Here is a 22031-nt window from a genome sequence, read left to right on the forward strand (position 1 = left end):
GCACTAGGAATGGACTTCTACACATGAACTCGTGTTTCTAGCATGGACCAACAAACATCCAAAGATCTGCCTGTAAATACTGCCGGTTGGACAAGTTGCGGACAAAGCCGATGCCAAGTCGACGCTGTTGAACTTTCAGAGTAGGAGGTGCAAATTGTAAGGATGCAAAGTATTGAAAAGGCACATTGCTTGTGCAGTGATGCCTAGACTGGTGACCGACTCTATATGGTAGACTGAGATCAATCGACGCTTGGTAATTAAGCCAATTCCTTGCCAATCTGATCGAACTCCCGGCGCCACTCCGTAACCTTCTCGACTCTCTTGAAGGGGTCAAAGTTCATTGCCTCGCTGTCAACGAACACGCTGTCCCCAAGAGTAAGGGTCCCACGACCGACAAACTTGCCCAGCTCATAGCAAGCCCACTTGGAACTCTCGTCAGATCTGTTCTTGTCTTCCCATACCCCGACCTTGAACGTCGCCCCCGGACGGAAGAAGAAATTCGATCCCCTGGCAGCACCACTGCGCGTCTCCGTGGTAAGGACCTTCGCCTTAGTGTGTGGCTCGGGGGTATCGTCCATGTTGTGCCCCTTCGCCTCGCCATCGCTGTTTCCATTTGCATCCTTCTTTGGGCACCGCGAACAAGTAATGTTGGACAGATATTTCTTCTGTGCTTCATTCACAACATTCTTTGCAAAGTTGTTGTTGCCATTGCCGTACCAGTTGCTGCGACCGTTCTGGTGCCAATCCCTTGGTCCGTTCTTTTGGGTAGCTTTGGCCTCCGTATAATCACTGTTCGAAGCATTCTGGCGGTGATAGTCGGCGTGAGCAACGATCGCGCCATTCTTGCTGCCGATCTCATTGTTTGATGGGAAAGGCTGCATCGGGGCCTCGCGAACATCTTCGATGAGCAAGACCAAGGGCTTGTTCCAGATTCCGGGGTCCATGTCATTCTCATTGTAGAACTTGAGGTCACACCGGCCTGCCGAAAACTGCGTGTTCGGAGCGCGGACGATCACGTGGTCAATGTTTGCCTCCGTTGCTTTGGTATTTATCAGCGAACCGAATACATGCAATCTTATCGGAGAGACTTACGGGTTCCGTAGAGGTAGAATGGCATGAAGGTGCTCGGATACCCCTCAAGCCGCCACTTGGAGTTCAAGGGTCGACTCACAACCGTCTTCCCGAGCGTAACTGTGACATCCTGGATGACGATACCTCTGTTCGTGATATTAGCGACTGCCCCAAACCAAGATGTGCCTTCTTCAATGAAGGGCTAGGAAAAACGTACGAATCCTCTGTCATAATCTGTCCTTCGAACTTTCCGCCTCGCTCCGCAATGTCTTTAAGCATGACCTTTCGCTTCGTCACGAGAATGAGGGGTTCCGATGGGTTTGAATTCTTCATGTCGGCGTATTTTGTCTCAGACCGAACATCAAATTTGGCAGACATGATGAGTTGCTGTCGATGGTTTGCGACGTGGAACATGGGCCTGTGAATGAGATAGATATTCTGTGTTCCCTGGATGAGGAACTTGTGGAAATCTGGAGCCAGCGTGTTGCGCTTGCGAACGACCTGAGAAAAGATGTTAGCTAAAAGTAATTACTGATGCCAACAGACATGGAGGTTCACATACCTCAGTCTCAGCTTCAACCACCTTTTTGAACTCCTCGGCAAGATCGTTGGTGAAGTTGCCGTCACTTGGGAATGGAGACATGACGACATTCCGCAGGACCATCAGATCTTGTGTGCTCGGTGCCAGGCCAAGTCGCTTCACGAAGTTTGCCTTGCACTTCCCGTAGAGTTCGTCTGAGAACTCGGTAGAAGTGAGGTAAAGAGGAATCTTGGTGGGATCATCAGTGGGGCTGTCGACTGAGAATGTCTCCACGACTCTCTGCATGAGGTAGTTGGCTTCTTCGATGTCGTCGTTGAGGCATCCGTCCGCGTATCGAAAGTTCAGTGAGAAAGCGTTGATGTTCAAGTCAGATCCAAGCGCCCGCATAAGCTTGATAGCCTTCTGGTCGTCAGGTCGGTGCTGGTCATCTTTCATAATGCTAGCGTTGGTCTTCAGGACGATGTCGTTTCGAATGCGCTTCTTCTCAGCCTCAACTCTGTCTTCGGTCGCGTTCTCCTCAAGCTCAGATGGAAGCATATTGAAGGGTACACAGATGAAAGGGCTGGATGCGTCGGTCAGGGATGCCCACTCCGCGGAAAGCTGCAGCACAAACATTGTAGTCAGTACATTGAACGACCTCAAACACGAAAGTTATTCAGATCATACCCGAGTGCAGGTCCAAGTGACCTCTCCCAACAAGGCGCCGTATCCCTCCTGGGTAAGACCAATGGTCTTGTTGGACAGCCAGGCTGACATGGCCGAAGCTCCAGGCTTACTATCCGCGTCTTAGCTTCACTCGAGGAAAGGTGGACTCATTCTGGAATGTGACAGACCTTCCCTCAACCCCATAGATCCCGATACTGGTGACTGACCCACGCGATAGGTAAGGACTTGTCCATGTCACCAAGAAACGCATGCGATTGTCGCGGTAGCAGAGACCACCCGCGGGGTAAGGAATATAGCCGGCCTTGTGCGGGTCAACAGTAATGGAGTCAGCAAAGCGCATGGCGTACAAATCTTCCTGGGTTTCAGCGCGCAGGCTGGCGTCAGGGACAAACCCATCAGTAGCACCCATCTCAGTGGGAAGGTTGATGACGTCGCCAGGGCGGTAGTTCTTCGGCAACATTGAGCAGAAGTATCCTCCCCACGCGGCGTCAGCATGGACGAGGAATGACAGGCCTCGCGACTGGAACTGCTTTCGAAGGGCGAGAATGCTGCTGAGGCTATCCACAGCACCCTCTGAATGGACAGATCAGTATCTGGTATATTAGAAAGGAGTGGATCTTCTGGATCATACCTTCAGTTGTTCCCATGATTCCTACAACTGCGTAGACCGGCTGCTTGCTTTCAAGACTCTCCCAAAGCTGGTTCTCTAGCTCGGTAATATCGAGACGTGCTCCCAGATCCACGGGAATACCGACCACATTCTTGGAACCCAGGCCGCAGATAGCTGTAAGAATCCAGATGTATCAGTGTCCGCTACGTTCTTCTGTATACTTCAAGACTTACCAGCTCCTTTTGGCCATGAGTAGTGTCGAGTGTTGGCCAGCATGTATTGACCGGGCCTGTCGATACCAAACTCCCTTTCCAGATCGTCCTTGCCTGTGGACTGAATGGTGAACTCGTTCATGAGATCGGAGAGGAACTTGTTGGAAATTCCATGTTCCTGGTAAAGTCGATCAGGGAGGTCAAGGACATCAGACGGCTTGAGGTTCAACAATTCCCAGGTCGAAAGATGTGTGAAAAGCTTTCGTTCCCCTTGGCAAGTCTCGACGTGGAATTTATCCTGGAGGAATTCCAGCTTCTGACCCTCGTCAAATGCCTTGCGAAGGGACAGAGGGTAGAATTTGAGATTTCGAGCTTGAATACGGTGAGTCATTGAGATAGGTGATCGGTAGATACTATTTATGACTTACCAACCCTAGACCGTACAGGTTAGCATGTAAACCTCAATCATTAAGGAGGTTCTTACCACATGGATTCAAGATTAGCAACCGTGCCATCGCATGTGACGTGACCCCAGCCTGTAGGGGCCTCAGTGTTCTCCTCGTTGATGTTGTAGCCAAAGAGGTCGCAGAGCTGTTCCCCGACCTCAATCTCAGCGAGTGTCGAAAGAGGACTTGCTTCAAGCGCGACATTGTTTGGGTTGTAGAGCATCGTCATGAAGTAGCCGAGCAGTGAGGCCATGCTCATATCAGTGCACCTGATACAATGTGGTGAGAGTAATCCCAGCGGGAGGTATATGGATAGTCACCAACATGTGCGCCTGGTACCGAGGTGACCAGAAAGGAATGCTTGTTCGGCCAAGAATCTCTGAGGCCTTATCGACTGCATTTCTAAGCTTGTCCTTGGATCTCTTGAAGGCTGCAGATTCTTGCGTTTTCTCGTCGATGAAATCCTACATTTTATCAGAGAGGTTACGACAAGCGGTGGATTGGAGATGAGACTGACTGCGTCATTGTCAAAGCGATAGTCCAGTCTCGCTTGTTTGAGGTTGTTCAAAATGATGTCGATGTTCTCCTTGAAGTATGGCAAGTTCTCTGCCCGAGGCCCAATGAAGTATGATGAGATGATCTGGTGAGACTCATCTTCGGGGACTGTGGCGGCGTCACGCGTAGTATTCTTGAATCCGTTGTTGGAGCCCTTGAAGGTTTCTTTGAGGTAAGGATACGACCCGTTCGCAGCGGTGGTCTTGAAAGATGCCATGATGAGGTTTTGGAAGACAGTAAGAAGAATGAACTGTTTGATTGGGATTTCACGGGAGAGAACCCGAAGTGAAGGACGGACGTCTATGTATAAACAATTTCCTCCGAAGCCTTATACGTCCTTCTTTCTCATATTTTACAAACATTGCGACTCGCTGATGACATCTCCGTCTGCCGTGGCATGCCGCTTCAGAGCCACCGCGTCCATTCTCAGTCCATTCTCGCCAGCTTCCACCACGTCATGTCGTGAGAACCTGCAGATCAACGGCCGGACCGTATGGATACGAAGTGCCACTCACTACAGCAGCCTTGAGACAATGTGGTACCAATCTGGCGATGTTCACATTAGTTCAGGCTAGTGTTGCAGCTCATCTCTGATTTGAGAGCTCCTCAATTACGATTCTCACCTGTAGTTGATTTCAACCGTTTCCATATTTGCATCTTCGAACATTGGACGGGCATGGACATATAGTTCAGAACGACCTATTTTAGATGCTCTGCATAAGTATTGTCGCACCACTAGCGCGTACCTTGCCGATGTTAGGTGACAACCCCGCTCGGAGCAGAGTTAGATCGAAACGGTTTTCCGTGACTCTAGGAGACCAAGACGTAGAGAGTCGTGGAAATAGACGCCAGCAGTGGTTGAGGGCGATTTGTGTCGCTGTGGCAATATGTGTAGGGCAGCAAAGATCATGCCATTTGACAATTAAATGCATATGGCTGCATGCCGGGAGACCTACCGCACGGGTACAGCCGCAGAGCCTAAAGGGGTACAGGGCTAGGAAAAGAAGCATTGGCTAATAGGATTCAGCGATCTCCGGGGTGTCTCATGTAGTATTCAGTTGGACCGATGATCAATGTGGAGACAGACTCCAACCGACTTCGTTGGCACAGTGGCACACCGGTAACCAAGACAACGAAAACTATCATTCAGCAGTGCAAACGTGTGACTAATTCGTTTAGATGCGGACAGAGCTGAAAGACGATGCGTCACTGTGCCTTCCTCATACGTGGGGGATTCAGATGCACCCCACTCGTCTACGCGACTGGAGGCTTTTTATTATTGAGCTAAAGCATGTATGCCTGAGGCACTTACTTTAGTACGAGTACATGGTCAATAGAATACCTATGTGGATGGGCTGGGATTAGTGTTTAAATCGCGCAGGTACTCATTGCTCAGGGCGGATCCTAGAGATCTACACCAAGCGTGATCTGAAACAGCTTCCCAGCCCGTTCAGAAGTCCACGCGTCCAAGCCTCCACGATATTGACCGGTTTACAGAAGACCGTTCGGCCCGTGTCCAAGCCAAGTACCAAGAAGCAAATGGAGATCAAGCTCTGAAATGCCACCATCAGCTCATTGGCTTTCCGGTGAGGCGAAGTGGAACGCTGAGCAATGCCAGACTACCTCGGTGAGAAGCGACAGCTTGGCGAAACATAGTGAAATGGCCAACGAAGCAACAGCGAAGTTCACTACACCTGAAAACAGCCAGTCTAAGAGATCTGAATAGTGGGAAAACTCATGCATGGTGATCCCATGGCAAGATGTTTGTCCCAGCCGAGGATAGCCGCACTCTCATATTGATGCATGAACGTCAGTGATCGATGACACCGTGAAGCTTGCGTTATTTTCGTGCAATTGCCCTTCAAGAAAGAATCTGTGCTCGTCTAGATGCGTTCTTCTTCTGTAGATGCTCATCGCAAAGCTTTTGGACCACGCACATCAAATTGGGCAACGCAACTCGAAGAATGCCCTCAAAGATTTCTGGAACACATCAATACTGACGCTTATGCGACCCTTCGTTTTGTAACGGCCAGTGACACATGTAATGCATTGAGAACGTAAGATGCCGTAGAAATGCATTTTATTCAACCAATATCTATTGAAAGCCCAGGCTCCAAGGTCACACTTTTGACCGCACCGCAACTTGGAACGCGCTACATGAATATATCAGTGGGAGCTCAAGATGACGTCAAAAATGAGGGGTTCGAGAGGCATTTTGTGAGGAAGCCGCTCGGCGAACGTGAACCCCTCAATCCCATTGGTTCCCGAAGCAGAAGAGGGGGAACCGGTCACATATCGAGCGGTTGATCGCATGTCTGCCAAGGCATCTCGGAACGATTCTCTGTTGGTTCCCGAGACATTCAACCCACCCCGGCTTTCACCAGAAACACCCAGATCAAAGTACAGTACATTGGTGTTTAGAAACATGTGTCACGAGTTGGGACATCCGGAGTTCTCTGTGGTGAACCATCATCTTCATATCCTGTCATGCTCAATACGTCTAAAAAGGGACTTTTCGCCGTCGTTAGGAACTGGCACGTTTTCTACCGTTACAGACGTTGTGGACGATGAGATTCTAAGACATCGGGTTATGAAGCTCGCTCACCATTACAGTGAGGTTCGACATGTGCATGCCGACACCGGCTGTATGACCGCGATCGCTTAAGACAGTGGCTTTTCTTATCGGAAACCCACACGAGATTTGTATTTCACATGCCGACCTTCCAACATAGTAGACGCAAACACCTAGCACCGTGAGTCTTTTATGGGTGAATGTAACCTCATATCCTTCTCTGGGGAAAGATACTTATCCTGCACAACTGTCAGCCGCGTATGAGCTTCCCGCTGACATGTACATGTCTAAGAGATATCTGCTGTGCACAAGTGTAGGGGATCATCAGAGGAGGGGACAATAAGGCCAAGATCTCGATCTAATGTTCGCACGTCCCTTATATAAAGCGAAGTAGAAATCTATCAATTGCATGCACTGCATTGTCATTGTTTACCGCAGTTTTAAAGCTATTTTTTAATTCACATATCCTCGTCCGCATTACCTCCATCTGTGACTATCACCATTATGCTCAAGTCACACGTCAGAAAGGATATTAAGACGCTTTCTCAATCGGTGCGTGATAATCTGATTCGAGCTTTCGACTACATCGGCAAGCTCAGCCCGGAAGATCCCAACTCATTCTTCGCTCTCGCCAGCTACCATGGCTTCCCTGGACCTGAGGGAAACTCGCAGAAGATGTACTGCCCTCATGGGAATGTACTTTTCCCATGAGGGCACAGAGCCTATCTTTTGCGCGTGGAGAAAGCTCTGCAAAGTGCTCCAGGATGTGGGCATCTCGCTTTGCCCTACTGGAATCAGACATCTGAGAGCTCTCTGAAAGGTGGACTTCCGTCCATTTTCACAGACAAGAGCTACACCTTTGCAACCGGTGACACCATCAACAACCCGTTGTACTCCTACACCATGCAGAAGGCCGTGGATGGCCTTAAGTTCAGCAGCAACGCCACACACTCGAAGCCTGTTGGTTACACCACTGTTCGTTATCCTTACTCCGGAAGGGTGGCTTCTAGGGAGGTTGCGGAGGTCAAATCCCGCAACAGTAGCCTCGAAGCGCTGCCTCATAAGACGATCACCGGAGCTTTGGATGAGAACATCAGGAAGTGGCTCGCACCTGGGTCTTTTCCTGGCGTGGCAAAGAACTACCACCGATCCCTGGACGCACCGAGTTACACGGTGTTCTCCAACATAGCTTCCGCCCAGGAATGGAATACGATGAATGCGGGAAATTCCCAAGTCCCCACTGTTGTCCCACTTGAATTGCCTCACAACTCTATGCATCTGGCTATTGGTGGCTTCCAAGTCCCAGGTGCCCCATCTGTTCACTCAGCTTCGCAAGGCGACATGGGAGAGAATTAGACGGCAGCCTTCGACCCTGTCTTCTACTTCCACCATTGCTTCGTTGACTACATGTTCTGGACGTGGCAGGACCAGCACGACCAGAAGGATAATCTTGACATTACCCCCAGCATGCAGGGTAGTAAGGGGGCTGACAACGACACGCCACTTGAACCATTCACCATGACAGATCCCATTACGGGAACCGAGCGATGGATGACCTCGAAGGTCAATAAATCCTGACTTGATCCGGTCTGTATGATGACTAATAAGATCAGGATGTAATCGACACTGTCAAGCTTGGCTACGACTACACAAAGCCCCAGTGGCAAAAGGCTAATGCAGCCATTCGGGAAGCCGACGCGGTCAACGCCCCGAAGCTGACTGTAAGCGGAATCAATCGGTCGAAGATTCGTGGATCCTTCATCGTCTCAACATGGGTGAAAGGACAGAATGGGGAGCCTGAGAAGGTTATTGACATCAAGCCGGTTCTGAGCCGATGGGAAGTGGACAGCTGCGAGAACTGCCAGAACTATTTGGATGTGAGATCTCACACACAGTTGACCAACTTCACCGAGGAAGAGATCGAAGGCATGGACTTCTTCGCTCTGGTGCATACGAGAGAGCACCCCGATGGCATCGACACAATCGATGGGCGACCTATTGAGGTCGAACTGGGTGCGCTGAGGGGTTGAATATCGGATGTTGCTCTGGCGCTACCAGAAGCGTACCGCGGCTCTCAACATGCTGGATCATCCAAAGAGCCGCCGGTCGGAGAAGGACAAAGTTTCTCGTAGCTTGGTAGCAGATTACGACGCCAATCCACTCTTTTGCCTTTCATCTTGCTCGAATCCTTTTGTTCGACCCTCCCCGTGAAGGAGGCTGTGCGATTGATACGCATCGCATTGGTCAGGAAATGAATATCTCGATTATGTTATTCCGGGCGACCTTGACCTGTGACAAAAGACCATGTTCTCGGCTGCGGGGTTGCCCGCAGCGACTGTATAGCTGAGACTTGTGCTTGATGCAGTGTAAGCAGCAGTGGCGTGTTGAGGTACATTCAGTCTTGAATGAGAGGCCACATCAGGTCTCAGGTGTATGATAGTCCTAGATAAGGTGACGCAGCCTCTTGCGAACCTGTATGGCAACGAATGGCTCACCAAACGCATACTACAAGAAACAAGTAGCCGCTAGAATACCATTTTTCTCGGTTTCATTGCGGAGCATGGCTTCTGAGTCCTCCGTCAGCCCTCGAGTTCCGTCACTGGATGGCAAATTGATTCTCTTCGGGAATGTTAACATCGTTCCGGACCACTATGGCGACGTGTGGCCCTCATTTCTCCTCTATCTTGTCCATGAACTGACGACTACAGTGGCAGGCAGCATACGACGATCTGGCGACTTACGTTTTCGCCAAAGAGCCCAACACTATCACGTATTACTTTGGGCTCCCCCTCGAGTACGCTGACAACCCATCACGGACACCTTACCTCTTCGCCTTCGAGATATACTCCTCACGGGAGGACCTTTACGATGTACACCTGAAGTCCAAAACGATGGCAACATCATTCCTCCCAGCCGCGCTCCCTGTCATGGCGACGGGCCTAGACCTCGTGCACTACGACGTCGCGGGCGGCTTCCTCGACCGCAGCGGCCGAGGGGCGGAGTGTGGCATCATGGAAGATACTCAGATACGATGCACAGACTCTGCAGCGCGTGCAGAAGTTCTCGGAGCTTTGAAGATGTTGTGTCGCGCAGCGAAGGATGATGACGACGTATTCACGTTCTTGGCGCTGCGGGGGCAGGACGACGAGATCAGTGCGAGAATTTTCGCGCGGTTTCGTGACCGAGATTCGATGGAGCGATGGGCAAGGACTGAGGTTGTAAAGGGGGTTTGGGAGGTCGTGAAGAACAATGTGAAAGATATGGGCTCCCGTGCGTATGCGCCCAATTGGCTGCCGGTCGCATATCGGGCTGTCTCTTGCAACAAGTATTGAATCATTTCTGTGGTCTTTACGGCTGATCTACTGTGCAAGACTTTCTTCATAGAAACTCTTTGCATCCTCACGGTCAGCCAGTCTCTGTGGCCGCATCGTCATTGAGTGCATCGGCACTGGCAAGTTCTCCTTAACCTGAGCAACTGAGCGCTTCCGACGTCCTCGCGTTATTGTGAACTTTATCCCCAGATCTGCTCGACTGACACACAACTGGCACTCATTCAAGGTGGGCTAAATTAAAGACATCAGTTCCGAGCGGTTAAATCATCTCTCATGTTTTCCCGCTACTCCCTGCCATTCGCCGCTGGTTCCGCTTGAGCGCAACTACCCACATGTTTAGCTCAACGTTAGTTAGACTTCCGCTTCATCCACGGCCGAGATCACCACCCGACGGGTAGATCAAACGATGGGCGCTGTCTGATTAGATTGAATGCGTGTAGTGCTACTTCGTAAGAGGTATCAGGAACGTTGCTCGAGAACTCAGGAGTGGGGCAGCATATCGAGAGACGCGTTGTGATCAATAGGGGTCTACAAGCTGTGATAAATGTGGGGGGATATCGTTTTGTTCTTTCTCTGACTCTCCCCGTTTCTCATCTTTTTTCTTAAATTTTCATCCATTTCGCTTCAATCTTTTCCCTTTCGCCAGATGCTCTCGAGGGATTATGAGGGAGGACCACAGGTTGAGCTCGGACCAAAATAGCTCTGCCTACAGTCACAACCCATACCATCTCTAATTTCCGCCTTTAGCTGCTCGAAGCACCATTCATGTCCAACAAGTGACATTCCAACTTGTCCGCCGCCCAATCTACCAGCGATCAATGGGCCGCCTTCCTCAAATTCATCAGTAGCGGACCCCGCCGTGCAAGAACATACAGGCCCTGGTCATCCCAGTTCCGACACGACTCATCGAGCTCCATGTCAAACTCCCAGAGCAGCTTGGCGAGAAAGGTCTGGGTGGTCAGATGGGCAAGATTTCTCGCAATGCATTTCCTGGGGCCGTAGCCAAACGGGTTGAATGCATCACGGTCGTCGTTCTCAAACTCAGCTGGTCTGTTATCAAGCCAGCGCTCGGGCCGATAAGAATCGGCGTCGTAGAAGTTGGAGTTCGATCGAGAGGTGGCGAATTGGTTGACGCCGACGATGGTGCCTCCTCGGACAAACTCGCCGCACTGGGGGTTTTTAATTAGATACACCGCCGGAAGAAAGAGAGAGGTATGTTGTAAAGGGACTTACAATTTGGGCCCCAGCTGGAGGAACCTGGCGAGTGAGAGTTCCGGGTATGGTTGGACGTCTGCGCAGCGTCTCCCGGAAACAAGCGAGCAGGTAAGGAAGGTTCTGAACATCCTGAGCCGTGATTTCATGCGACGACTTGAAAGCGGCGCGGATCTCTCTCACGGCTTCGGCATACGCGTAGGGCGTCGTCAACAAGTGGTAGATGGTGCTGATGATGGAAGAGGGCATGGCCTCTGGGGTTCCGAGGATCAAGTGCACACAGTTGATCCAGACCTTGTCATCTTGCAATCCCTCGCTCTTTGCTCTACTCATCAGGTAAGAAGCAAAGTCACCAGAGTTGTCGCCGCCTGCATGCTTCTCATCGGCCATTCGCTTGAGGACCATGTCGTGGACCTCCTTGACCGGCAACACGCAGTCGTAGCCCGTGAATCCAGGCATGCCCTCGATGGCGTTGACCAGGATCTTGGGGCTTCGGCGGAACTGCAGATAATAGCACTGCACCCAGTCGAAAAGCCTCTTGAAGAGCGCCAATGAAGGGTGAACAGTGCCCTGCGACATGATGGCGTTGAGGTCGCGTCCCACCGTGAGTTGCCCGCCGAGATCGAAGAGTGCATTCTCGGTCCACGCCCCAATGTCGACCACGGCCGAACTGCCATCACCCGAGAGCGAGGGCGACCGAATATGGGCGTTCAGGCCCTCGATCATCCTGTCAATGCATCCCGTGATGATGTGGCCCCGCTCAACCAAGGCCTGATGGGAGAAGGCATAGGCAAGCGTCCGCTTCTGCGGCCGGTGCTCGTCGCCGTCCGAGTCAATCAGCGCCTTGTGTTCGGCAAAGACGGCTGAATATAAGATGGGGTCCTTGTTGAAGAGCGTGGTCTCGCCGTTGGCCTGTTTGTTACGTCCATAGATGTCTCTAAAGGCTTCGGCGCAGTTGTATGTCAACTCGTCGGGCGCAATTCGCACCACGGGCCCGTATCTGGCGTGCAGGCGCTTCAGGTCGTATGGGATTTGGCCCTGGGTGTAGCGGATGACGTAGGGAAACCTCGAGGCTCGCCAAAGGAGAGGTCCCGGGTAAGAGCGAAGCGGGTGGAAGAAGAGGTTGTATGTCGCCTTCAATATCACGGCCAGAATAATGAGTGCCGCTGTCCAGACTGACATAGGCAGCGACGCCAGGCGCTCACTCAGAAGCCCGAGGACTGTCATGGTGGGTTATGGTGTTGATGTCTGGGCAAACTTCAAGATGCCCGTCGACCTGGTTGAAATGAAAGATAATGGCAGAGTAGAAGGCATTGTTTAATAAACCATGGCCTGCAATTGGTGACATTTGCCCCCTTCTCTTCCAAAACCACTCACCGAACCAGCACGGTTCACGAGTCACGCGTTCGCGAGTCACGACGGTATTGCCGGTGGAAACGGTCAATCTCGGGCGTTCCGAAGCATTGCCGTCGTGTTAATTTTCGCTTTGGCGAACCCTTCAAGACGGTATGACTCGAGCTTCAATCAGGCTTGTTTATCTCTGAAGCATGAACTCCAGGGGTCTGTCGATCGAAACCGATATGTCTTCAAGAGACTTAGAAACCACGATGTGTCCTCCTTCGCAATCAGGAGAGGTTATCAGTGTCTTGTTGACCTCGTCTCACGCCTCTCTGTAGACCTCTGTGTCTTTTCAGTATTGATTATACTACTCTTCTGTTCACCTGTTGGGTTATATCCATTCGGGTTGCGTGGTCCTTTTTCATTCCGGTACCAGTACCTTGCTGTATCATATTGTACCTCAGCCTCCTCCTCCACCCGTCGAATTTGACATTTTTCGTGGTATGCGCCTCGCGACATCTTGTCTCTCCCCGCCATGGCCTCGACAATCATGAACTACCAAGACTGCGGTCCGATGCGGTACAAGTCCTCGGTTCCGGTACCTGCATCTTTGTATGAGAACACTGCCTACCCCTCCAAGTTCCGTCCGAGAATCAGCAAACACGTGGACGTGGCCGACAAGGCGTGCTGGGAGGCGTGCGACGACTTTGAAAACGCGACTGGGTTGAAGTTGAAGGCCGACAGCGTTGGATGCATCAACCCCATTGGCGGCAATGTCAACGCATTATGGTTTCCAGAGGCCATACCGGAGAGACTCCATATTATATCCTACCTGTCTGAACTTCTCTTTCGTCACGATGGTCAGTACTCAGATTCTAGGAGGTCCAAATCTCTCTCGACATGCTTCCGAGGTCCGCTAACTCGATGCATGCAGACCTTACCGACGATGCTGTAACACCAGAGCAGGTACGTCGAGATCCAAATCACGATGAATGCCTCCATTGTGGTCCAAATACTAATTGCTTGTTTATTACAGTTCGATGAGGTCCACGGACCATTGGCGCGATTCCTTGGTTCTGAGTCAAAGCAAAGCGACCACACAACCAAGCACAACGCAATGAACACGATGCAGGCACGCGTCGCCATCGAGGCGCTCGAACAGGACGAACGGCTAGGAAAGCTCGTCATAGAGAAGTGGAAGGGCATCGTGAGTGTTCGCGGACAGGACGCCTTCATGGAGCACAAGACACTGGACTCGTACATGCACGTGCGGCACTACGATGCCGGAGCCTACTCGGTTTGGTCGCAAATCCTATTTTGCTGCGATATAAGCCTCACCGATGAGGAGCTCACAGGTCTGGAGCCCCTCACCTGGCTGGCCTTCACGCAGATGATTCTATGGCATGATTACTGTTCATGGGATAAAGAAGCAGCCACGTACCTGGAGCGCGAAGAAGGCGGATCCAACATGAGCGCCGTGCAGGTCTACATGGTCATGTACGATCTCGACCAACATGCCGCCAAGGACTTTCTGCTGTCTGAGATCACGAGAATCGAGGACGAGTACTGCGAGAGGAAGGCGAGCTACATGGTTGAGTACTCGCCAGCAGCTCACATCACACACTACATCGGTCTGATAGAAATGTGCATGGCCGGGAACACGCTGTGGCACCTTTCCTCGCGCCGATACGACCCGGCAGCTCCCCTTCCCAGACGAGAAGACATTGGCAAGATGAACCAAGGTCCGCTTGATGTTTCCGAGGTCAGCAGGCCTGTAGATGGCCCTGAGTCGGACGGCATTATTCTCACTCCGGTCTCGAGCTGTCTGGGCACACGAAGACTCAGGCCTTTCTGGAATGGCCAGCGGACCGAGTATACCACCATGACTCCCGCCGATACCAGTCACGACCAGAAGAAGAAGGCCAAGGCATCACACGAGACAAGGGCCGATCTACTGACGGTCTCGCCCTGCGCTTGGCCTGCCGAGTCGGACGAGAAGGACATTCTGGCGGCCTACCTTTACACGGCGGCAAGGCCTGCAAGCGGCGCCCGTGACAAGCTGATGGACGCGCTTGACAATTGGTACCGCGTTCCTCCTGACGCCCTGGCTACAATCCGCACCATTATTCGAATCATGCACAACGCCAGTCTAATGCTCGACGACGTCCAAGACAATTCGCCCGTGAGGAGGGGCAGTCCGAGTGCGCATGTCGTCTTCGGCACGGCTCAGACCACAAATTCGGCGAGCTATCTAATGATCAAGTGCGTGGAGCTGGCTCGGCCGCTGGGCGACGAGGCCTTGTCGTGCCTCTTGTCCGAACTCGGCCAGCTGCACCTCGGCCAAAGCCACGACCTAGCATGGACTTTCCATTGCAAGGCGCCCTCGATACCCGAGTACTACAGCCATCTAGAGCAAAAGACTGGCGGGCTCTTTCGCATGGCCTCCCGCATGATGCGCGCCTCAGCGACACAGAACAAGCATCTGGACGCCTGCAAACTGATGAGTCTTCTCGGCAGGCTCTACCAGTTGCGCGACGACTACCAGGATATCACGTCGGAATGCCTCTCGACATACGACGATCTGGATGAGGGCAGCTTCACTCTGCCGCTCATCCACGCACTTCACCGCGAGGAGGAACAAGGTGACGTCCAGCTGCACAGCATTCTTCAAAGCGCACGGGCATCGCGATCTGCATCGGCATCTTCGAATAATGATGGCAAATTGTCGGTTGAGACGAAACTGTTGATTCGCGAGAAGCTGGAGGAGGCAGGCAGCTTGGAGCATACAAGGGTAGTAATTCAAGACTTGTATGACGAGACGAGAGCAGTGTTGACCGCGATGGAGAACGAAACTGGGTCGGGTGGCAAGAATTGGATGTTACGATTAATTACTTTCCAGTTGAAAGTATAACACAGAAACAGAAGTTAGAACTTTAGTTAGCGGGTCTTGAAATTCAGCGCCGTTGTCTTCACTTACGTGTGCAATCCCGATGTTCGACAAGTACACGTGATCAAACCCGTTGACGAGCCGATTGGTTCATGCCGAATTCGGTGAAGAGTGTGGAAGATGGAAATCAATGAATAAGAGAGATGAATGAATACCAAACACAGGGTGGATGAATCGATCACAGCGACGGCCTTTTTGTGCTTTGTTGCCGAGAAACAGGGATGCAAACATAGACCCCCTACGTGTACATGTAGAGGGTGAGATATCAGTCTCTAATCATTGAACAATGTGAGAGACAACAAACAGATAGGCTCTTCCGTACCGCATCGGGTTAAATGCTCCAAAACTGCACAAGCAGCCTGGCGAGAACGAGACTACTCAAGACCATGAACCTGGGCATTCAAGAGCTGGCGCGCACATGTAAGATTGTTTGAGTTTCTTGACGCCACACAATTCAATGTGCATGTGGAACGTCACTCCGAAAGATTGTAGCCAAGGTTTATTGTCTTACCGAAGACGAAGGCGCTCGCAGCAATACAGATAACCCTAATCATATCCCATAATCCTTCAGTTTCGAGTGTACTTGGCATGATAGATTATCAGATGACACTCCATGTGGCCACTTCGGACTCGGAGGCCAGTTAAGGTCAGATAGGCCACACACACACAGAATCCTCCTCGTAAAACAAGGCTGGGGAGTGTTGAAGTGCATATTAGGTTGTCCAGACCCGCAGTGTCAGACGTCAATCTATGTCACATTCGAGAAGCCTCACCACCCCCTAGCAAAACAAAAGAATGTGGAATTCAGCCTGGATCCTCCATCATCCCAACCTCAACCAACAAGCGTATGAGAGTGGCGGCTGCCTGGGACGCCACAACCCCCACGCATACCTAGCGCCCGCTGCCTGCGCTAAAAGCTGACCGCTTGCTGCAGTTCCTTTTCCCTGGTCTGAGCCGAGGCGCTAGGTTATCGATTCGCGTGATACTGGTGTCGTACTGGTCGACGTTACGGCTTGCACAAACTGGACGTGCTCTCTTTCAGCGCTGAACGGCACAGAAGAAACAATGTTGTTGCATTCTGGCACGCGACAGCAGATAGGACGTGTGAGCATGCAGCCAATCAATGCCAAACTGGCGCTGTATGTTGCTCACCGCAGGGCTGACACGCGAGGTTGGGCAAGTTGGCGGCCGCCCGCCCATTCCTTGTGTGCTGTACTACTTCCCTTGCCTTTTCTATGTGACCGGTCGCTCTTTTTTCCATCGCAATAGAGCCTTCTAACTTCACTCTTTTCTCTTCAACTCTCTATAGTCCGGTGCATGAAGCGGATCCAGAGCGCCCAATCACAATGTCGCCGGGTACACATCTAGGAGGCCTTCGTTCTTCCACAACGTGGGCGTTTTTCGTTGTTTTTGCGCTCATTCTTCTCACCAGAAACGTCGCATACGCCGATGTTTGTAATTACGATGGTGGTTGGTCGATGCGCCGCGAGTCTAGTTGTACGACTATTGCATCAAAACGTTGCAATTCGACTTGGGACAATTCACAAGTTCTTTGTTGTCCTGATCGTTATGTATGCAGTGGCGCAGGTGATTTTGAGAATCAATACTGCTGCAAAGGTTAGTCAGATTCCAAACGGCAACTAGATTTCTATAACCTTCTCTGATAAGCACCGAATGGGGTTTGCTAATCACATACTCCGGAATAGACAAAAATAGTTGCATGAAAGAGGCAATCAAAAATCCAAAGGTATAACACCTTCTTTAGGGCATCTACCTAAATTTTCGGGACCCGAGCTTAATTTATATAAATTAGTGTCCAGATCCAACGATGAGCCTGTGGGGAACCAACGACAGAGACGACGGCCTTTGGTGTTGTGCCTCTGAGGATGTGGGTGTTTACAAGAATACCGGGCAAGTAAATGGGCTGGTGTTTCTATGTACGGGAACTGAGGAGACTGCTCTGGCCACGACTCTTTCCTCGGCCACGCTTTTGTCGCAGTGCTCGATGACTAGCACGCCTACCAGCATCTCTGCCAGCGCCTCTACTACCGCATCCACCAACACGAACGCCTCTGGCGACGAAGATCCACCGGCGGGCGTTCCTGCAGGAGCTATAGCTGGCGGTGTTGTTGGCGGTGTCGCCGGAATTGCACTTGTGGTTGCCGGGATATACTTCTTGAAGAAAAAGAAAAAAGGGGACCCGGAAGAGCAGCCTTCAACAGAAGTTCCTGTCCAAGAAGGACAACAGTGGTCTCAACAGCGTTGGCCTAACTCTCAAAGGAGGCGACCCAGTGAGCTGGAAACAGTAGAACCGCGACTTGAGATGACCGGGGTAAGACCGACCTACGAGCTTGATGCAACAGAGGAGCAACAAGGAGAGAAGAACGTTTCTCCATTAAGTCCACCGAGATGAAATTACGGAGGTATGGGAACTTATGTTCAACGCAACTGTGGAATCTGGATTGGAAGAGTTGCCTGAGGTTTGGACCTTCTCCTTTCGAATACGACACAGTTTTGCTAAGTTAAGGGCAACGCAACAAGGGTAATTTCATCAACATGCAGGGCATATTGCAGAGAACACTTCAAGGCTACATGTGGAAAGCGCGACAGGCATGACATGTAAACCTATTTATTTACCTAGGCGATAGAGGCTGACGGCTGCTACGTGTCCCCCGTGATACCACAGAAGAGGAATGCTAACATGACTGATTGCTAACAATGAAGACCATTTTTCCCGAGGCCACCATATTGGTGCCGACTTCGATAACCCCAAAGATCTAGCTTCTTCTCCAAGTTGTTCCTGGCCTCCCGCTTGATCATCTCGATACGTTCAGCGGTAGCCTTGGCCCTCCATCGTTTGAGGAAAAACATGGGAGGGCTGATGTTTTGAATAAACCAATACACGGCAGAAAGATCATCGATACCTTGAATGTCAGCCGGTCGCTCCACGCCAGCTTTGGTTAAATCCTTCGTCTGTCATGATGGCGGGCATCCAGCCAATGGATTCGGATTGCCGCTGCACGTCTTCCTTGGTGAAACCGTTTAGAAGACAGGCTCGAAGATGTTCTTCTTCCAGGTTCGCCGGTCAAAGGGGGAATCATGAGTCCGTGGATACGATGGAGTGAGTAGAAGTATTCATCCGCCTGTGAGCCAATGTGGCCAAAGTCGTAGTCCAGCAAAGCAGTCAGTTTATTTGTGGCCTCGTCGAACAAGACATTGTTTCCGTCTTAAATACCCAATCAGCAAAATGATCAAGTCACCCCATCCGGATGTGGAAGAGGTCACGTACCAAAATCACCATGCACCAAGGCAGGTCGTGCTTCCACTCTGCTAACAAGAGATTTGAGACCCTTGACGTCAAACTGATCCAATCGGGTTCTCAGATCTGAGTCTTCCCAACCCCGGACAATGTCACACTCATCGGCAAACCCAATATGAGTCTTGAAGTACTCTTGGTAGAGATCAGACAGTGTCGCGCAAGGTCCGTCACCTGCAATAGGTGTGGGACTACCAATCAAGCTTCCATCAGGACCAAAGTTGACTTGGGCAATCTGTCGCAACAGATCTTTCTTCTTCTCGCTGTCAAGCGTGGGGAACTTATCGCCCAGAGGAGAATACCTTGTTTGAATCGGATGAGAGTCCATCCAACCCCTTCGGAAAAGGGGCGCCAGCCATAGACTTCGGATACGAGGGAAGGATCATGCTGCTTCAAAGCTTCTCTTGCAAGGGACATTACCGCGACTTCGTTCTGCACGCGGATGTTCTCGTTCAACATCGATGCTGGGTCGGAGAAGCGTATGATGATTTTGGTGGCATCGGGGGGCAGGGGAGAAGCACCGCAGCGTTTATTGAGTGGCGGCGGAGAGTGTTGCGCTTGTGTTAGGCGGATTCTATAGACTCTGCCATTATTATGGCGGAGAGGCACAACTTCAGTGACTTTTCCCCGTCAACATTGCCCTGCGTAGGTGCGTGATCAGACGGGTACTCACTTCACGGTTGTACTGCAAGCACAGGATCTCTTTTATGCAGGACTCATAGTCATCAGGCCCCTGGGAAAGGTTAACAACTGCGTGCGTTAGGTCCGACATTTCATGTGGCCGTGATGGTCAAGATATTGACTGTTCAGCAGAGAATATGATTCTCAACATTCTGTTGAGTTCTTTGCGGGCTTGTGTTCTTGAGTAAGTGTTGACGGTGAGTTTCGGTAGGATGTGTAGCCGACCCGCGTGTTCGCGATTAGGCAAAAGCGGGCCCAGAACTGACAGAGTGTGGCAGTCAGAATGTCGCCATGGCCAAAATCAGCAAGTCCGCGCGAGTTGGGACGGCCAGTATCAAAGGCCAGGGCTTATACGCCCCTTGGCTGCAGAAATAACAATCGTCCCAGCAAGACAAGCAAGCCAACACAAGCCAGATCTTTACCTGATCACGATAAGCCACGACAGAAATATGCACCCCTGGACTGATAATGACTCACTTAGTTCAAGATCGATAATGTTCATCTCAAAACGGAACAGACCCGACAATCTGGAAACCCTTGCTAAATAGTGGGCCCTTGATTGACAAGATGCATGTGAGTCTGAAGGCAAGGAGTGTGACGAATGCAACAACACGTGCAGCATCTAAGTGACGTTCCCGTTGCCCCGGATAATCGTTCATCGCAAGCTCACTGAACGGCAAACTTTCATGATTCAGTCACGACCGGGACTCGTACGCCAGTCCAGCTAGCGACCTTGGCGCCAATTGACATATCCAATTGACCAATGGAAGAATCCCCGATATCGAGAGCAGACTCCAATTCCATGATAAGGGTCCACTGCCGGGAAATGAGGTTGCGGGGCCCCGGGATCGGCCTGGAGAAAGAACAATAAAAAGAGACGAGCCCGCGATGGAATCTCTCTCTTCGGCGGATGGTTCATACTTTCTCATCTGGTCAAGCAACACGCAAGTCATCATGAAGACACCCGTCGTGCTCGCAACAGCCCTCGGCATCTGCGCCGGTGCGCAACAGCTCGCTGAGCCACTTGCCTACGGCAACATCACGTCTCTGCTCGACACCATCCTGGCCCGTGGATACATCAATGTCGGGACAACAGGAGACTACAAGCCCTTCACGTATCTCGTGACCAACCAGACCACTCTGCCGAACACTACTGCAATCAACACAACGTACATCGGCGCCGACATCGACGCAGCGCAGTCTCTCTCCAACGCCCTCGGTCTCCCCAGTCCGCCTCGCCTGATCAAGACTGTATGGGCCAACATCACATCCGACCTGGCCGCAGGCAAATTCGACATCGCAATGGGCGGCGTCAGCCTCACCCTCGCACGAGCCAAGACTGCTTTTTTCTCAACGGCGATCCAACGCGTTGGCAAGACGGCTTGCATCCGCTGCGCCGACGCGGAGAAGTACACCGACCTCGCGACTCTGGACCAAGCCGGTGTCAAGGTTGCCGTCAACCCTGGCGGCACCAACGAGGCCTTTGACCGCGCAAACCTGAAGAACGCCGAGATTGTGCTGGTGGAGGACAACAACGCTGTCTACCAGGCGGTGCTGGACGGCACTGCGGACGCGATGATCTCGGATCTCATTGAGGTCGAGTTGCAGGTGAAGCTGCACGAGGGCCAGCTCTGCATCGCCAACCCGGATGCGCCGTTCAACTTTGAGGAGCTTGGATACGCCATCCCGAGAGACATTGTATGGAAGCACTTTGTGGACGCGTGGGTTCACGTTCAACTCGGCAGTGGAGTGTGGAACTCGACCCTGGAGACGTGGCTGAACTACAAGTGGCCAAGCGTATGATAATTATATTTACCCAAGATACCAATAATACCAAATTCAAGGACTTCCAATTACAAACCTAGACCGTTTGAAAAAAAAAAGCGTTTCCCATTTCCCGCGCGGCATGAACGGACTCGTTCTTGGCCAATTTGGTTTTTGTAACGGAACGCCTTTTGCGACATATCCAAAAAGAGCAACTGCATGAACACGACATGGCCATGGTCTGTCAGGCTTTCTTGTCCAGTTTATCTTTGCCAGGAAGGTGCTCTGCAATTTTTGACGCCTCCAATTCGACCTTCTTCTTGGCCTGCTCCATGGTGGAGGCCATGGAAGGCATCGTGGCCGCATCACCGCTGTGTCTCTGGACAGGCACATTCAGCATACTGTCGCCAAATATTCAAAAGTCGGTATCAAACTTACCCTCTCCTCCTCGACCTCAGCATCGTGGATGAAGTCGTGTCCAGCCTCCACAGCGTCATCCGACAGTCCGTGCTGCTTCAGGCCGTGATCCTTTCGGTTCGACATTGTGAAATTTTCAACAACGGTGTTCTTGGTTACAGCTGATGGTAGTAGTGTGAGCGTTCGAAGTCTTACTGGGTGCCAAGTATACCTACGATAGTAAGTATGCTTACGGTTGTAAGGCTGGGCAGAGGGCGAACGTCAACTGATATATTCTCATTGAGTTCTCATGATTTGAGGGGCATATGACAGTCCAACGTCATCCGAATGCCCGACTGAGGGGTTCACGGT

At 51.5% G+C, this 22031-nt stretch overlaps 7 protein-coding genes across 7 annotated transcripts; 5 read left to right on the forward strand and 2 right to left on the reverse strand.

Annotated features, from left to right (window-relative positions):
- Nucleotides 1-257: 257 nt before the first annotated feature.
- On the reverse strand, nucleotides 258-4318 carry mfnA (putative L-tyrosine/L-aspartate decarboxylase; the record flags this gene model as incomplete). Its single annotated transcript, XM_037325384.1, has 11 exons — nucleotides 258-1039; nucleotides 1093-1217; nucleotides 1289-1572; nucleotides 1634-2212; nucleotides 2279-2387; nucleotides 2446-2851; nucleotides 2910-3062; nucleotides 3122-3513; nucleotides 3585-3815; nucleotides 3871-4010; nucleotides 4064-4318. 11 exons carry the CDS (start codon nucleotides 4316-4318, stop codon nucleotides 258-260), a joined length of 3456 nt encoding a protein of 1151 aa, XP_037177180.1.
- Nucleotides 4319-7177: 2859 nt separating this feature from the next.
- On the forward strand, nucleotides 7178-8703 carry melO (Tyrosinase; the record flags this gene model as incomplete). Its single annotated transcript, XM_037325385.1, has 4 exons — nucleotides 7178-7369; nucleotides 7472-7979; nucleotides 8037-8236; nucleotides 8287-8703. 4 exons carry the CDS (start codon nucleotides 7178-7180, stop codon nucleotides 8701-8703), a joined length of 1317 nt encoding a protein of 438 aa, XP_037177209.1.
- Nucleotides 8704-9233: 530 nt separating this feature from the next.
- On the forward strand, nucleotides 9234-10005 carry CGCA056_v010139 (uncharacterized protein; the record flags this gene model as incomplete). Its single annotated transcript, XM_037325386.1, has 2 exons — nucleotides 9234-9332; nucleotides 9382-10005. The coding sequence occupies 2 exons, from the start codon at nucleotides 9234-9236 to the stop codon at nucleotides 10003-10005; spliced, it is 723 nt and encodes a 240-aa protein (XP_037176727.1).
- Nucleotides 10006-10810: 805 nt separating this feature from the next.
- On the reverse strand, nucleotides 10811-12444 carry aclL-6 (Cytochrome P450 monooxygenase aclL; the record flags this gene model as incomplete). Its single annotated transcript, XM_037325387.1, has 3 exons — nucleotides 10811-10832; nucleotides 10879-11174; nucleotides 11239-12444. The coding sequence occupies 3 exons, from the start codon at nucleotides 12442-12444 to the stop codon at nucleotides 10811-10813; spliced, it is 1524 nt and encodes a 507-aa protein (XP_037176450.1).
- Nucleotides 12445-13090: 646 nt separating this feature from the next.
- CGCA056_v010141 (Ophiobolin F synthase) lies at nucleotides 13091-15466 on the forward strand (the record flags this gene model as incomplete). The annotated part of the gene is made up of 3 exons (XM_037325388.1): nucleotides 13091-13415; nucleotides 13490-13521; nucleotides 13592-15466. 3 exons carry the CDS (start codon nucleotides 13091-13093, stop codon nucleotides 15464-15466), a joined length of 2232 nt encoding a protein of 743 aa, XP_037176449.1.
- Nucleotides 15467-17222: 1756 nt separating this feature from the next.
- On the forward strand, nucleotides 17223-17915 carry CGCA056_v010142 (uncharacterized protein; the record flags this gene model as incomplete). The annotated part of the gene is made up of 2 exons (XM_037325389.1): nucleotides 17223-17249; nucleotides 17316-17915. The coding sequence occupies 2 exons, from the start codon at nucleotides 17223-17225 to the stop codon at nucleotides 17913-17915; spliced, it is 627 nt and encodes a 208-aa protein (XP_037176448.1).
- A 2538-nt stretch (nucleotides 17916-20453) lies between these two features.
- pheC (Cyclohexadienyl dehydratase) lies at nucleotides 20454-21302 on the forward strand (the record flags this gene model as incomplete). Its single annotated transcript, XM_037325390.1, has 1 exon — nucleotides 20454-21302. The coding sequence occupies one exon, from the start codon at nucleotides 20454-20456 to the stop codon at nucleotides 21300-21302; it is 849 nt and encodes a 282-aa protein (XP_037176447.1).
- Between the last annotated feature and the right edge of the window lie 729 nt (nucleotides 21303-22031).

This window comes from Colletotrichum aenigma (genome assembly GCF_013390185.1).
Source record: "Colletotrichum aenigma strain Cg56 chromosome Unknown KSG_Cg56_contig06, whole genome shotgun sequence".
NCBI classification, from domain to species: Eukaryota; Fungi; Ascomycota; class Sordariomycetes; order Glomerellales; family Glomerellaceae; genus Colletotrichum; species Colletotrichum aenigma.